The sequence below is a fragment of the Protomyctophum parallelum genome (genome assembly GCF_964188405.1).
Source record: "Protomyctophum parallelum genome assembly, chromosome: 18".
Classification (NCBI taxonomy): domain Eukaryota; kingdom Metazoa; phylum Chordata; class Actinopteri; order Myctophiformes; family Myctophidae; genus Protomyctophum; species Protomyctophum parallelum.
In genome coordinates this window covers 9,751,158-9,766,056 of record NC_139716.1, presented here as the reverse complement: position 1 = coordinate 9,766,056, position 14,899 = coordinate 9,751,158, and the positions used below count along the sequence as shown (strand labels likewise).

At 42.2% G+C, this 14,899-nt stretch overlaps 1 protein-coding gene across 2 annotated transcripts in view; it reads left to right on the top strand.

Annotated features, from left to right (window-relative positions):
- Positions 1 to 14,899, top strand: part of LOC310875447 (glucosidase 2 subunit beta-like) — a 239,136-nt gene that overhangs the window by 39,519 nt on the left and 184,718 nt on the right. For both annotated transcript variants that reach the window (XM_083788678.1, XM_083788677.1), the window contains one exon: positions 5,089 to 5,167. In XM_083788678.1, the coding sequence (XP_083644804.1) occupies positions 5,089 to 5,167 (79 nt within the window). The remainder of the gene's footprint in view (positions 1 to 5,088; positions 5,168 to 14,899) is intronic.

Below are 14,899 nucleotides of genomic sequence, written 5' to 3'. Positions count from 1 at the left end.
AGTCAATCCGTCATTGGGATTTCGGGGCAGGCTGGCTATAGCTGGAGGCAGGACATGTATTGATGTTCATTTGAATAAGGCAGCAGAAGCATAGGTTCTGTATATGCATGCTACATCACCGTTTTCCCCTGTAAGCACGGCAGCTCCCATATACCCAAATGTCAAGCTCAGTTTAGTCAGCTTTATGATGAATGCAAAGTCCTTCCTAAAGTCACGTGTATAGCTGATTCTTGCACATTCTCAAGTGCCGCACTGAGTCAGAATTGGATTAACGTGATTAACAGGCATGTCGTGGGTGCTTAAATGTGTGATACAAGGCTTCCGGCGCTGTCCGTAATGACAAAACAGTGCCCTATGCTATCCATTGGATAGGAAGTGTTAATTATCTTTAATGCAGATTCACTGATAATTGTTCTAGTTTATAAAACAATCCCATTTTGTTGTCCGTTTACCTCCTCAATTGCTCAAAAATTAGTAATTCTCACTAAAACTTTTGAGTCCCCTCTGAAATAGATATTTAAAACCTCTGAAGGATGCCACACTGATGATTATTATGATAATTTTTACTTTTATTTTTATGCAAATATTCTTTCAGCTCAAAGCTCCCATGGTTTATGGGATTTTGAGGGGTAGAATAATGTATTTATTTTCTTTGGAAGTGGAAGGGTTTGAGCACACACCTTGGTTGTTACACCAGGGTTTAGCAGTTAAAAGTTAATTTGAGAAAGTGCTACATAATTTTGGTCCTCCAAGATTTAAGATTTAAAGGGATTGTGACATTAAAAAAAAGGTTTTGGAATTGTTCTTATTTTTTTTTAGGTTTTCTAATCTCAATTGCACCCAAAAAACATGAACTTTTAACATTCAGTAGATTTTCTGTGATCTGGGGTTTTTCTGGCTCAAACAGGTGCTCTGATTTGCCGGCAGATTGTGATGTAAGATCCTGCAAATCCCATATATGTCACTGGGATTTGCCAGCAGATGTCACTGTTTTCACTGTGTTGCCTGTTTTCATTGTAGCTCAAAAGGCTTCCAAACCTCAAAGAAAACTTCAGACCACAGAAAATCCACTGAATGTTCAAAGTTCAGGTTTTTTGGGTGTAATTGAGGTCATAAAACCTAAAATAAAAAATAAAAATAAAAATAAATGAAAATGAATGTCATAAAACCTTTAAAAGTTAATTTGAGAAAGTGCTACATCATTTTGGTCCTCCAAGATTTAAGATTTAAGACATCCCAACACAAACACAGCCTATACACTTTGTTCAATAGTGTATTTAGCTCCTGACTTTCCCCTGCATCGCTGTGTCCTAAATCCTCCAAAAGCAACCACACACGAGCATCTCCCCTGTGCCAACTGGCAGGCAGTTGGTAGCCCAGTGTAGGATTAACTGGTACCAGTATGCTGGGCCTATAAATAGAGCCTACCAACTGTTTCAGGAAATGAACCATGATGGAGCCCCCAAAGGCCCACTAACAGGTTGTGGTTTTTATCCTCTCTTCCCTCTGCCAGGTTTTGTGTCGGTGTGTGTGTGTACGTGTCTCTCATGTTTATCGCGGTCTGTTTCAGAGCGAGCTTAGTTACACAATGCACGGCACTTTGTGTGGCATAGTGGATATATTGTGCATAAATGGATGTCTTTGTCTGTCGATTTATCCATGTAAAAAAGTTTCTGTACTGTGTTTGCACCTGCTCGTTGTTTGTACCTTTTCCTGTAGTTTTGTCTGTTTGTTTCCCCCACCTCTGATTAAAATCAGCAGTGTGTACCCCTTCACCCACACACCTGTTATTTATTAGCAGTTATCTTCAGAGGAGATTGCCGGAGAACACTGGCTTGTGTCCAAAATCACTCCCTAGTACTTAATAATATGCTGCAATATTATATACAGTGACTACATCTTTTTGTAGTGGTGTCCTAAAGTAATTATTATACCCTAGTCGGCTCGTCATTACAATGCATCGTTAAAGGCAGCTTACGACCAATGGTCACTGTCGTGACCAACTAAACCTGCATTCAGCATGTGTCGCGCTAAAAGAAACATTTCAACATTGATCTTGCACACCACACTGCACAGCACATGACAGCAAAGGCTCTTTAATGGTGACAAGAGTAATGTCTATTTTATTTTACTACTACAGTATATACTATTCTGTATTTAAGTCCGACGTCATTTTGTAGTTACGTCAGGGTTACGTCCGGGTCCAAGTTGCACCAGCTCCCGTCCGCATCTCATTGGAAATAAAACCCATTAATCTTTTTACAATGACGTTATTTTTCAGAAAGGAAGCCATTGAGGGTTAAAATGTTTTTTTAATGCTTCCAACTCGAGTAGAATTATTAATGTTCTGTCCATGACAAATAAAATATATATGTGGAGACAATAAAGACTATTATTAATGAAGGTGGTAACAGTCCATTTGCTCAGTACAATATTTCGGGGGCATAATTTAGAATGTGTGCAGGGTTGAGTATGTTGAATCTAGTTTGCATTAATGAGGATTTAGTTGACACAATGAAATAAAATGGCGATGGTATATTCAGTATGGGGAAGACGGCCTGTCACAGCCAGATTTGGGAGACCAGTAGCTTTGTTGTTGCAAGGAAAGCTGTAAAAGGAGACTTTCGTGGTTGTTTTCGTCTCAGATTTAGTCCGACGGAGCGACACAGTATAACTCTATGGGGGACACAAAAGCGACACAAAAGTAGGACCCGGAAGTATCTCTGGAGGGGGCGCTCACGTCACAGCTAAAATACTGAATAGTCCTCTACATAGAACTCTGTGTATAGGGAGTAGGGAGGGAGCAGTGGATTAGTGAGTGATTTCGGACATAGCTATAGACACACAGGGGTCAAGCATAGCAGTTATCTGGGTACCAGAAGGTTCCAGTTCGATCCTGTTCCTTCTGATATCATGACGACGTCACTGAACAAGTGCTCTTGGGCCTAGAAATTGAATTGCAGGCCGCCGTCTCTGTCCCGCGGACCTGCACCGGTCTGCGTAGCGGTGGTTGAGAACCCCTGCGTCTAGGCAGGTCGGCGGTGCCTTGCATGGCTGCCTCTGCTGTCGCTGGTCGAATGGAAAGTTCTTTGGAAAGAGGCGCTATGTAAATGCAGACCGTTTCACCATCGGTTTCCCCCGCTCATTGATTTGTCACAGCTCACCTTGGACGTTTGCTTTCCCATCTGTCTTGATGGGCTCTCTAGGACCGAAACATTATCTGAACCAGGCAGCGTTGGGCTAAATTAACTTTTAACCCATTCTGACCTGAGATCAGATTCATACGAGGTTTCCGCCGGACACACACTGGTCTGATGAACCCATTCTGACCTGAGATCAGATTCTAAAAATGTCAGTCGCTCTTCGATTTTTCAAAAATAGCAGACCTACAAGCTCGTATCGCGCCACTCGGTGGCGCGATATGAGCTTGTAGATCTGCTATTTTTAAATAGCTAAAGCATAACATGATGCCGACACCAAAATGGGTGCCCGGTCAGAATGGGTTAACTTTTAAAGACGACAAGCAGAAAATACTAGTCATTGTAGTCAATACAATAGTGCTTAGAGCTGTATTGTGTGCTCGTGTATATGTGTGTGCATGTGCGTGCACGTGTGCGTGTGTGTTTTGTGTCAGTATGCGGCTTTTTACTGCCAGTGAGGAAGTCCTATAGTAGAATGACTAAGGAGTACATCACACATTTACTATGTTGACATGGGCTCAAGTATGCTTTGGACCTTACAGCTACTGCATTTGTTTTTTTGTCAATTATGATTTTAGTCTCTCTCTCTCTCTACGTCGTCCTCAGACAAGCTCTCCATCGGCGTCTCCAGCTCATTTGTGCTTTCTGCACCAGCATCTTCCTTTAGTACGTCCACGTAGGTAGGTGTGGGGCGTCCTCTCGATCGATGCCCGTGTGTTGGTTCCCACGGTACAAGCTTTTTGGCCGGGAGTTCTTGGTGTCTGTGGCAGTGGCCAGCTATAGTCTCATCCTCTTTACTGCCATCTTCTCTGGTTGATCGTTGGTTGATGTTCAGTACCACACGTAACATTCTGGTGTAGCACCCGTCCAGACACTGTGTTAGTGTCCAGCATTCACAGCCATAGGAGGAGGACGGACTCCACGGTAGCAGAGAAGAAACTGATCTGATTACAAAACTGTTAAAAAAAGACAGGACTCGCACAGTACAATAAAAAAGTAAATAAAGAACAATTTGTTGCATATAGCTTACGGAAGGAATTTCCAAGTCCTCCTCTCTTACTTTACTGATACTCAGCTTAGTCTTTAAAAACCACATCCTGGAAAAAAATCTTTGGAATAGTTAGTTAGGTTAGCTTGGCTGTGATGAACAGACCTCTTTTCTGTGAGACCGGGCTGAATCTCACTGAGTGGATGCAGTAGGCCTTTGCTTGCTAGCATGAAGGACACCTTTAATGTGTAGTGCGCGTGCTCGTGTTTGACTGTGTAATCCCTTAGAGTGGAGACACGGCATTAGCAGCAGCTGTGAAATTGACAAAGAAATGTCCAGGCCACGTGATATCTCTTTCATTTGAACATGAAGCTACCTACAGTACCTTCATATGAACACAAAACTGCCTGTGGAGGTGGAATCCGCTCAATAGTGGCTAGCCATTGTCGTCGGGTTGTATTACTTCCTTTGCTTGTTTTGCTCAGTTATCCACATTCCTACTTAACTCACAATTATCCCACCAGTTTTGACTTGCCACCTTTCTACCTTTCTTTCTTGTATTTCTTCAATATCCCCCTATACTTACTTCCTTCATTCCGTCCTTTGTTTGCTCATTCGTTCGTTCGTTTGCTCATTCGTTCGTTCGTTCGTTCGTTCGTTGAGTTCGTTCGTTCGTTCGTTCGTTCGTTCGTTCGTTCGTTCGTTCGTTCGTTCGTTCCTTCCTTCCTTCCTTCCTTCCTTCATTGCCATTTGCCACCCTGATGTCCTGTTCACCCTCCTCACCGGCCATGTTCTTCCGTACCCATGTTTCTTCCTCCAGAATATCTAGGGATGCTATTGTAGCCACTGAGTCACTTTAACACGGTTGTCCGTTGCCATCTGTGTCTCTGAATGTCGCAGCATTACGGTCGATGAAGTCCAGGCCAACGTGGTGTTTTCCTTGGACGAGAAGCGGGTTCTGTCTGAGGAGGAAGCGCTGGTGAGTTATCCCATTCTGACCTGAGATCAGATTCTAAAAATGTCTATTACATCCTGACAGTTTCATTATTAACCCATTCTGACCTGAGATCAGATTCTAAAAGTGTCTTCGATTTTTCAAAAATAGCAGACCTACAAGCTCGTATCGCGCCACTCGGTGGCGCGATATGAGCTTGTAGGTCTGCTATTTTTCAATAGCTAAAGCATAACATGATGCCGACACCACAATGGGTGCCCGGTCAGAATGGGTTATATTACCCCGTGTTCATGCATCCCACCGCACTCCACTATCCTCCATCTGGTACCTCTGGTGACATTTTTTTTATACATTTTTAACCCATTCTGACCTGAGATCAGATTCATACGAGGTTTCCGCCGGACAAACACTGCGTCTGATGAATCCATTCTGACCTGAGATCAGATTAAAAAAATGTCAGTCGTTCTTCGATTTTTTTCAAAAATAGCAGACCTACAAGCTCGTATCGCGCCACTCGGTGGCGCGATACGAGCTTGTAGATCTGCTATTTTTAAATAGCTAAAGCATAACATGACGCTAACACCAAAATGGGTGCCCGGTCAGAATGGGTTTAAAATAAAATATAGAACTTTCCCAAATCCCCCAAAATATAGCATAGTGGCTATTTTCCACTGTTTTTGTGAAACGCAATTGTATGAGTATGAAATATAAAATAGGGCTTTTCATGTTTCATCTGAATAATCGAATAAACAATCGATTCAAATTATTTCTGTTGGCTTGGGCCGGGCACCTTGGCTGGTAATCCAGTCTGGCAGTGTGCCGCGGGTTCGACTCCCAATCCCAGTGGCCTTTGCGGCATGTCATCCCCCCCATCTCTCTCGCCATTTTCCTGTCACTCTCTATAAACTATATACTGTATAGGCGAAAGCCACAAAAAACTAAAAAAATCTTTCTGTTGATTCGTTGATATGTAAAAACGTAAGAAAACACACGTAAAAGTAATCAATAATATAACCACTAAGAAGATAATCGATAGTTATAGCCCTAAAAAGATTTCACTTGCAATATGCAAGCAATTCATTGGACTCAGTTGTGCAAACCCACCCCCATATTGCAACACTCCACCATAGATCTATAAAACTTCTAGAGCAATTCTTTTAGTATGCCAGGCTTACTCAAGTTATCTTGTCCTTCGGTTTAAAGCTGCCAAATACTGATCTAACACGTATTCCTGGCTTACAGTATGTCTTTATCTGCCTTGCTTTCTCTGAGATGTTGTGTTGCTCAGCTCTCCATTGTCGATTTCTCCACCACTATTTGTTTTGACAGGCACTCTCACAACAGGATTCCGTCCACATTCATTTGAATTCAGAACAATGTTCGCACAGTTTTCCCCAACAATGATTTTCCTTCGAATGTGAGAATGTGGACGTCTGTGAGCGTACCTCCTACTAAAGCAGCACGCATTCAAATGTCGGTCTGTAAACAAAATGGATGGGGCAAAAAAATAATAATTAATTCAATTTCTTTTTACCACTTAACCCATTCTGACCGGGCACCCATTTTGGTGTCAGCATCATGTTATGCTTTATCTATTGAAAAATAGCAGATCTACAAGCTCATATCGCGCCACCGAGTGGCGCGCTACGAGCTTGTAGGTCTGCCATTTTTGAAAACCGAAGAACGACTGACATTTTTAGAATCTGATCTCAGGTCAGAATGGGTTCATCAGACCAGTGTGTGTCCAGTGGAAAACCTCGTATGAATCTGATCTCAGGTCAGAATGGGTTAAAAGCTATACTTTGTCCCCCAGGTGTCCATTGTTGGCCGCCTCCTTTTTGCCCTCTACACTAAATCCCTTCGCTGAAAATAGCCGATCTGAAAAAATTCAAAACATGTTGTGCATGTCGCACTGCGGACCAATATATCAAGTCATAGTGTCGGGGGGGCTTTGTCAGAGTGCCCCGTTGTACCCGCCTGTCTTTATCTAGTCCTTGTCCCTTTTATGTCCATATATGGAGAATCTCTGTATCTGGCAGTCCCATGTGCCTTTCGTGCCCATATACAGTATGGAGATTCCTCATGTCATCAGTATACTGTATGCCTTGACTGTTTGCACCTGGCGCCATGATGTGTGAGAGGTCAGAGGTCAGCCCCCTCCTGTCTGCCCTCCCTTAAGCCAAATTTAATAGAGGATGACATATCCACAAATAGGCGGAGTGCCTATTCTGGGCATGTCATCCTATATTAAATTTGGCTTAACCTTAACCCATTCTGACCTGAGATCAGATTCATACGAGGTTTCCGCCGGACACACACTGGTCTGATGAACCCATTCTGACCTGAGATCAGATTCTAAAAATGTCACAGTCGTTCTTCGATTTTTTTCAAAAATAGCAGACCTACAAGCTCGTATCGCGCCACTCGGTGGCGCGATATGAGCTTGTAGATCTGCTAAATAGCTAAAGCATGACATGATGCCGACACCAAAATGGGTGCCCGGTCAGAATGGGTTAAGCGTTCAAACCCAAACCCAAAATATTATGTCAAAGAGAGACTGAACCAGGTTGCTCGATGGAGGTGTCAATACAAGTTTAAAAGTAAAGTAGACTGGTGCTTCAAAGAGAAGTGGGACTGGAATACTAGAGAAAAGGCTGCGATCCGAGCACTCACAAATGAGAAGATAAAAATCAAGGTACTTTTTTTTTGAAATGTAAAAAAAGCCAACATGTTTCGACTCACAAAGGAGTCTTCATCAGGGCAGGTAAAATATATGTTCTTAGTATGTAGGATCACACATAGAACAAGGTCTGTTAACACCTCTGTTTAAGGCCAAGGTCAGATTTTGCAGAGTAGGCTGACAAGTCACAGAGTTGGTTTGTTGACATGTTTGTATGTTTTTGTTTTTGACAAATATTCCGGTCAGGGGTGAAATTGTACCACTGGTGTGAGGCTTTACGTGTCTATCACATTGGCTTAGTGCTATAAACTGATCTGGAAAGACTTAAACGGTGTTAGTATAAGCCGGAAAACACCAGAGCTTCTGCAGCAGTGGCCCATGAAAAGGCTTATGAAAGAGAAAATCAGTGCTCGTTTGTCAGATGGCTAACAGGAACGTGTTCCTAATGAATTCAAATGCATCTGAAGAGAGTGAATGAATATGAATATGCATGCATATGGAAATCGTTACTTATCTGTAATCAAAACAAAGGCTCATCAAGCCGAACAAATTAAACAGGTTGCCATTGACAGCAGTTAACAGGCAATTTATATTAGCAGATGATAGCAGTCCCACGCCGGCAGCTTAACTCTAACACCCGCATTCATTTCTACTTGCAACCTTACTACTACTTTGTACTACTAGGACTAAGACTAAAACATATGTTAAAAAAAAAAAAAAAAAAAGTTTGATGAAAAATGTATAATACTGATATAATAATGATATAATAATATAATAAATTAATAATTTACATTTTGGGGATATCTTTCACAATAATGAATAAAACATGTTCTAGACATTCTAATTATCACAAAAATACATATATTACAATTATTTTACCTACTTTTATTAGGGTAAAGGTCAAAAGTCTTAGGTTAAAAAATGTTCAAAATTGCACAGAGTCCAGACATTTTTTTTTTGTGTGAATTTCAGCCTCTGGGGGGGGGGGTATTTATATGCAAATATCATGACCAATGGCATTGAAATGGCATTGCAATGAACATCACTGATGACGTTTAGGTGAAAAAAGAAAAAAAAAGAAAAAAAAAAGTAATGAAATAAAATTGTTGCTAAAAAGCAACGCTGGGTCTTAGAGGGTTAAGGAGTGGTAGGACGAGACAATTGGATGTTTGTGTGCTACTCGTGTGTTTTTTAATTCTCATATTGTCTGTCCATGGACAGACAATGTAACATTTCTTCCAGTATTAGTACAAAGACATTTGCTTGGCTGCTTGACATTGACATTTTGTTGCTATGAACTGTAGCCAGTATAGCCCAGTACATAACTACACTGTCAATGGATAAATATCACTTTGGCTCTTTGTGCCACATGCAATTTGTGTTGAGAAAAGGAAGGAACGAGTTATTTCCTCTTGTGGTGGACTGGTATAGTAAGACCTTGATTACCATTCTCCCACCGGCACCAGGAATGGGGGCCGTAGTTTTCTATTCTGTTTCTCCACAATGTGTTTTTGCACCTTTTTTTATTAGTTTCCCACCCCCATCCCCTTTCATTCTCTTAAGATGCTTTGGACTCCACAGAAAATTCAGTTTCCACTTGGGCGGTCCAGATAATTCCACAACGGAGAGGATTCTCAGCAAAACAGCGTGATGATGAGAGGAGGCACACCCCTCCATAGGCGAGGGCAGGCACACACTGAAGCTCTCCGTGTTATGTCCTCATGCTATAATCCTCCCGTATAATCCACACTTCTTTATAGATTTATATACAGCCACATTCAAAAGGTAATCTTCCAATGTGGGCAATTAAAGAATGGCACCGAGTTCCATTTCCTTACAGGCTAAACAAAACAGATGATCTGAACCGATCTTCACATTCTCTGCACATCAGCACATATGCAGTATAGCACACATCATGCTACTGTTATACCAATTATCTGAATGTTTGCCCTCTCTTTCCCATCATTGCATGTTGTCTCCATTGGGCATCGGATATGGAATAGACATTCTCGGGGCCACTGATGTGTGAACAAACTTGGACACTATAGCTATGGGTTTGGCAAATAGAGCAGCGCTGGGGAAGATTGCTTTCTCCTCTGCAATAGGCATTGGTGCAGAGGTGAATTTAACCTATCCATCTGTTACCCAGCTCCACGCCTCTGATGATGACCCTCCCTCGCCCAACCACAAATAGGAAAAGACTGAATATGAATTAGTTTTTTCTCCATTGAAGATTAGCCCATTCTGACCGGGCACCTATTTTGGTGTCAGCATCATGTTATGCTTTAGCTATTTAAAAATAGCAGATCTACAAGCTCATATCGCGCCACCGAGTGGCGCGATACGAGCTTGTAGGTCTGCTATTTTTTGATTTTTTTTTGAAAAACGAAAAACGACTGACATTTCTAGAATCTGATCTCAGGTCAGAATGGGTTCATCAGACCAGTGTGTGTCCGGCGGAAACCTCGTATGAATCTGATCTCAGGTCAGAATGGGTTAGAGGGAGAGGGGTGAAGGGGGGGGATGCTCAACTGCTCACAGGAGGTGATGTGCTGCGATGTAACTTTGACTGGCTGGGGGTTCTCCCACCCTAAGTGCTGAGCAGATGGAAAATATTAGATGCAAGAAGGCATGGGAGAAACACTTGGCTGTTGGCTGCCAGTCGCTGTTGCTGTTTTCACTCCGTAACTCCTTGGACGCCCGTTTCCATAGGGGGCAGTAGGTGCCGAGTGCCAGCTAAATGTGCAACTATGAGCAAAGAAGAGCGGCTCTTGTTCTGTATGAAACCAAAGTACCCCCTGGTATAGACCGATTCCGTACCGGTTTCATGGTTGCAGCCTACGTATTTCCTGTAGGCGGACTCGACATAGCTGCGGGAGTAAAACCCTCACCAGGCGCACCTCTTCCACTACAGTGAACGGCAGAGTGACTGATGTTAGTTTGCCTCAAACTTTACTCCTTTACCTGCTTTTTTACTAACACTAACATTACAAAGATGCCCAGAACATCGAGATGAACCTGTGTAGTTTATGGCTGCTCCAACAGTAGTGGCAACATAAAAAAAAAAAAAAAAACGGAATGTCTAATATCCACCTCGGTGGCGGAGACCAGAGCCATTGAGTAATGGTTGAGACAAAGCAGTGAAGGGTCCTGAAAGATACGTAATTTCAGTCTTACCCAATACCCAATCTTTCTGTTTTATGAACACAAGGCTGCTGTATTTTATACCTCATACTAAGCATTTAAAGTATGAGGCATAAAGTACAGCAGCCTTGTGTTAATAAACAGAAAGATTTGGTATTGCGTTATGTATCTTTCACTGCTTTGTCTCAACCATTACTCAATGGCTCTGGTCTCCGCCACAGCGGTGGATATTAGACATTCCGTTTTTTTTTTTTTTTTATGTTGCCACTACTGTTGGAGCAGCCATAAACTACACAGGTTCATCTCGATGTTCTGGGCATCTTTGTAATGTTAGTGTTAGTAAAAAAGCAGGTAAAGGAGTAAAGTTTGAGGCAAACTAACATCAGTCACTCTGCCGTTCACTGTAGTGGAAGAGGTGCGCCTGGTGAGGGTTTTACTCCCGCAGCTATGTCGAGTCCGCCTACAGGAAATACGTAGGCTGCGACCATGAAACCGGTACGGAATCGGTCTATACTGAGGCCCACAGAGGCCTACTAGCAATGCAATCATTGTTTTGTTTAATGGGAGCTCAAATTATTATTTTATTAGGTTTCCGATCATGATACTATGAGCCACGGCGCAGTTGGGAAATTGAAAAAAAAAGTGAGTGTTCACAATTACATTGCAACCTTCAAAAAAATCACATATTCTGACATAATATATATGTCCTTTTTACCAAAATCTATTGATTAATGATAATTGGGTACAGTAAATCATGCTGTACAGTATGTGTACAGCTTACGAGTGATACAATTAGTCAGCTCATGTTCATGTGTGTCCATTTTATCTGTTGCACTCGTTTGTCGCCTCCTGGAGACTGCCCATATAAGGATAGAAGCATAACATTCTGATGATACCCTCTTACACTGTGTTCTCTCGAATTTGTCATAGCAGGGGGCGGACTCGTAAGAAATCACCAAGGTTTGGCTTTTGGTGACTAGTTTATGAATTTTGGCATGTTAGGTATGGGTATACGGTTTTCAAAAAGCTGTGCACAGACTCAAATATTAGATACAGATATGGTTGAAAACCAACATAATTGATAAAAATAGATTTTTCAATGGATTCTGTTACTATTGGGTGTGCTAAATAATATACTAAAATGTTAGGGAAAACGAACAACCAGAAAGGCATTGTTTTCAAGATAGCGTCCAAGGTGGCTAAATGCCAATAAACTGGGATTTAACCCATTCTGACCGGGCACCCATTTTGGTGTCAGCATCATGTTATGCTTTAGCTATTGAAAAATAGCAGATCTACAAGCTCATAGCGCGCCACCGAGTGGCGCGCTACGAGCTTGTAGGTCTGCTATTTTTGAAAAATCGAAGAACGACTGACATTTTTTAGAATCTGATCTCAGGTCAGAATGGGTTAATCAGACCAGTGTGTGTCCAGTGGAAACCTCGTATGAATCTGATCTCAGGTCAGAATGGGTTAATAAGTAAAAAATCATATAAGTTATGCACTTCGCAAACTAATTTTGCTCGCCCTCTAGTGGTCGGTTTGCAATGAAACCACTATTAGATATGTCAGTATATGCACCCAAATAATTGATAGAAGAGATTTCTGAGTGTGCTAAATAACATTTTTACGGAAAACGAACAACTGGAAAGGCATCGTTTTCAAGATGGCGTCCACGGTGGCTGCCAGGAGTTTAACCCATTCTGACCTGAGATCAGATTCATACGAGGTTTCCGCCGGACACACACTGGTCTGATGAACCCATTCTGACCTGAGATCAGATTCTAAAAAAATGTCAGTCGTTCTTCGATTTTTTTCAAAAATAGCAGACCTACAAGCTCGTATCGCGCCACTCGGTGGCGCGATACGAGCTTGTAGATCTGCTATTTTTAAATAGCTAAAGCACAACATGATGCTGACACCAAAATGGGTGCCCGTTCAGAATGGGTTAAAATGCCTATGGTTTCATTGCAAATCGACCACTAGGGGGCGAGCCAAATTAGTTTGCGATGGTTTTAGAAAACCTTATGCCCATACCTAACGGCATGCCAATGTTGAAATAGCAGATACCAAGTGCTTAATTGATATGATTTTTTACATCCCAGTTTATAGGTCTCCCTCCATTTTTGCTCCTTGAAAACAATGCTTTTCTTCTTGTTCGTTTGTCCAAACATTTTAGTATGTTATTTAGCACACCCAATAGTAACAGAATCCATTGATAAAAATGCTTAAACATGTAGCTAGGTGCTGTTAGAGACCACAGAAGTGAACCTTTCACGCCTGTTTTCTCAATTCGCTGTTTTCTGTAAGACATTACTCTATAAACCCACATCTCCAAAACTGGTGGGTCAAACTGAACAAACCAATGTCAATTTGAAGCTATGATTCCCTGCTTTCATATGACATGACAAAACGAAAATTCAAAAAAAATCCAATGTCAGTCCCTCAGTCAAATTTAGTCACAGTGTAATAATCAGTGTTATCTGTGGAATCTACATCTGGCCCTCAATGCAAACACATTCTGAAACATTATGTTCCATCTAAGCTGCCATTTAGTTTGTACTTGCAACTGGAAAATAAACTTTCAGGCTTCCTGTAGCTGTTTCTGCAAAATCGGTCCTCCACTTTAGTCTGGAAAGTAACCGGTCCTCCACTTTAGTCTGGAAGTCTGATGCTCTGATAAATGAGGCTCGACTGTACTATTTAACCCATTCTGACCGGGCACCCATTTTGGTGTCAGCATCATGTTATGCTTTAGCTATTTAAAAATAGCAGATCTACAAGCTCATATCGCGCCACCGAGTGGCGCGATACGAGCTTGTAGGTCTGCTATTTTTGAAAAATCGAAGAGCGACTGACATTTTTTAGAATCTGATCTCAGGTCAGAATGGGTTCATCAGACCAGTGTGTGTCCGGCGGAAACCTCGTATGAATCTGATCTCAGGTCAGAATGGGTTAAAGTCACCAACGACCGCTGGGTGCTTGCTCGTCTCGTCTGTGAGTACCGCTTGTCAGTTTCCCGGGTTCACAAATTAGATGCTGAACTCGTGATGTTCTTATCAAACCGAGATCACCGGCATGAGGTTTTCCCCTCGCTGTCATTCCATTTCCAACACCTGTCTGTCACAGCAGTTGATTATATTGGCCCACTGAGTAAACCCACGCCTGCAAAAAAAAAGCCCTCCCTCTCTGCCTCCGGGGCCGGTGTCTAATACTGTACCGGCCTCAAGCATCACCTTTTCCCCATCTCCTAAGCTCGCACGCGCATGCATGCATGGATGGATGCACGCACGCACAGACACCTCCCATGCATTACATTGCCCTCACTCCCTATCTGCTACCAACCAAGGCCAGCCACTCAGTCGGGCTCTTCACACCATCTGTTTGAGCTGGTTGACATTTGGCCCTAGCCAAGACTGTGGATATTCCCTTCATAGGGGGGTCGTGGCAGGACATTTGACTATTTTAATATCCACAAGACTGTGGATATTCCCTTCATAGGGGGGTCGTGGCAGGACATTTGACTATTTTAATATCCACAAGACTGTGGATATTCCCTTCATAGGGGGGTCGTGGACTCGTGGCAGGACATTTGCGTTTGGTTCGAGTGTATTTGAACCACAAAGCGAGTATAGTCCAACATCAGTATTATGCAGAGATTATTTGATAGCTGATCTACAAGCTCACAATTTGTTGCAACATGACCTGTAGATCGGCTATTTCAGAACATTTTTGAATTTCATTTTTGAATTTATCGTATAACATTATTTACTTATTTGCCTGTTCATTGTATATAATCTCTTAATATACTAGCCTACTCTGGAACGATGCAAGTTGTAAATGCAGGCCCCATTTGGGTGTGCCAAACCCATTGTGCCCATTGTCAGAGTATCCATTGTACCCACCTTCAATATTCACCTTCGAACGAATAA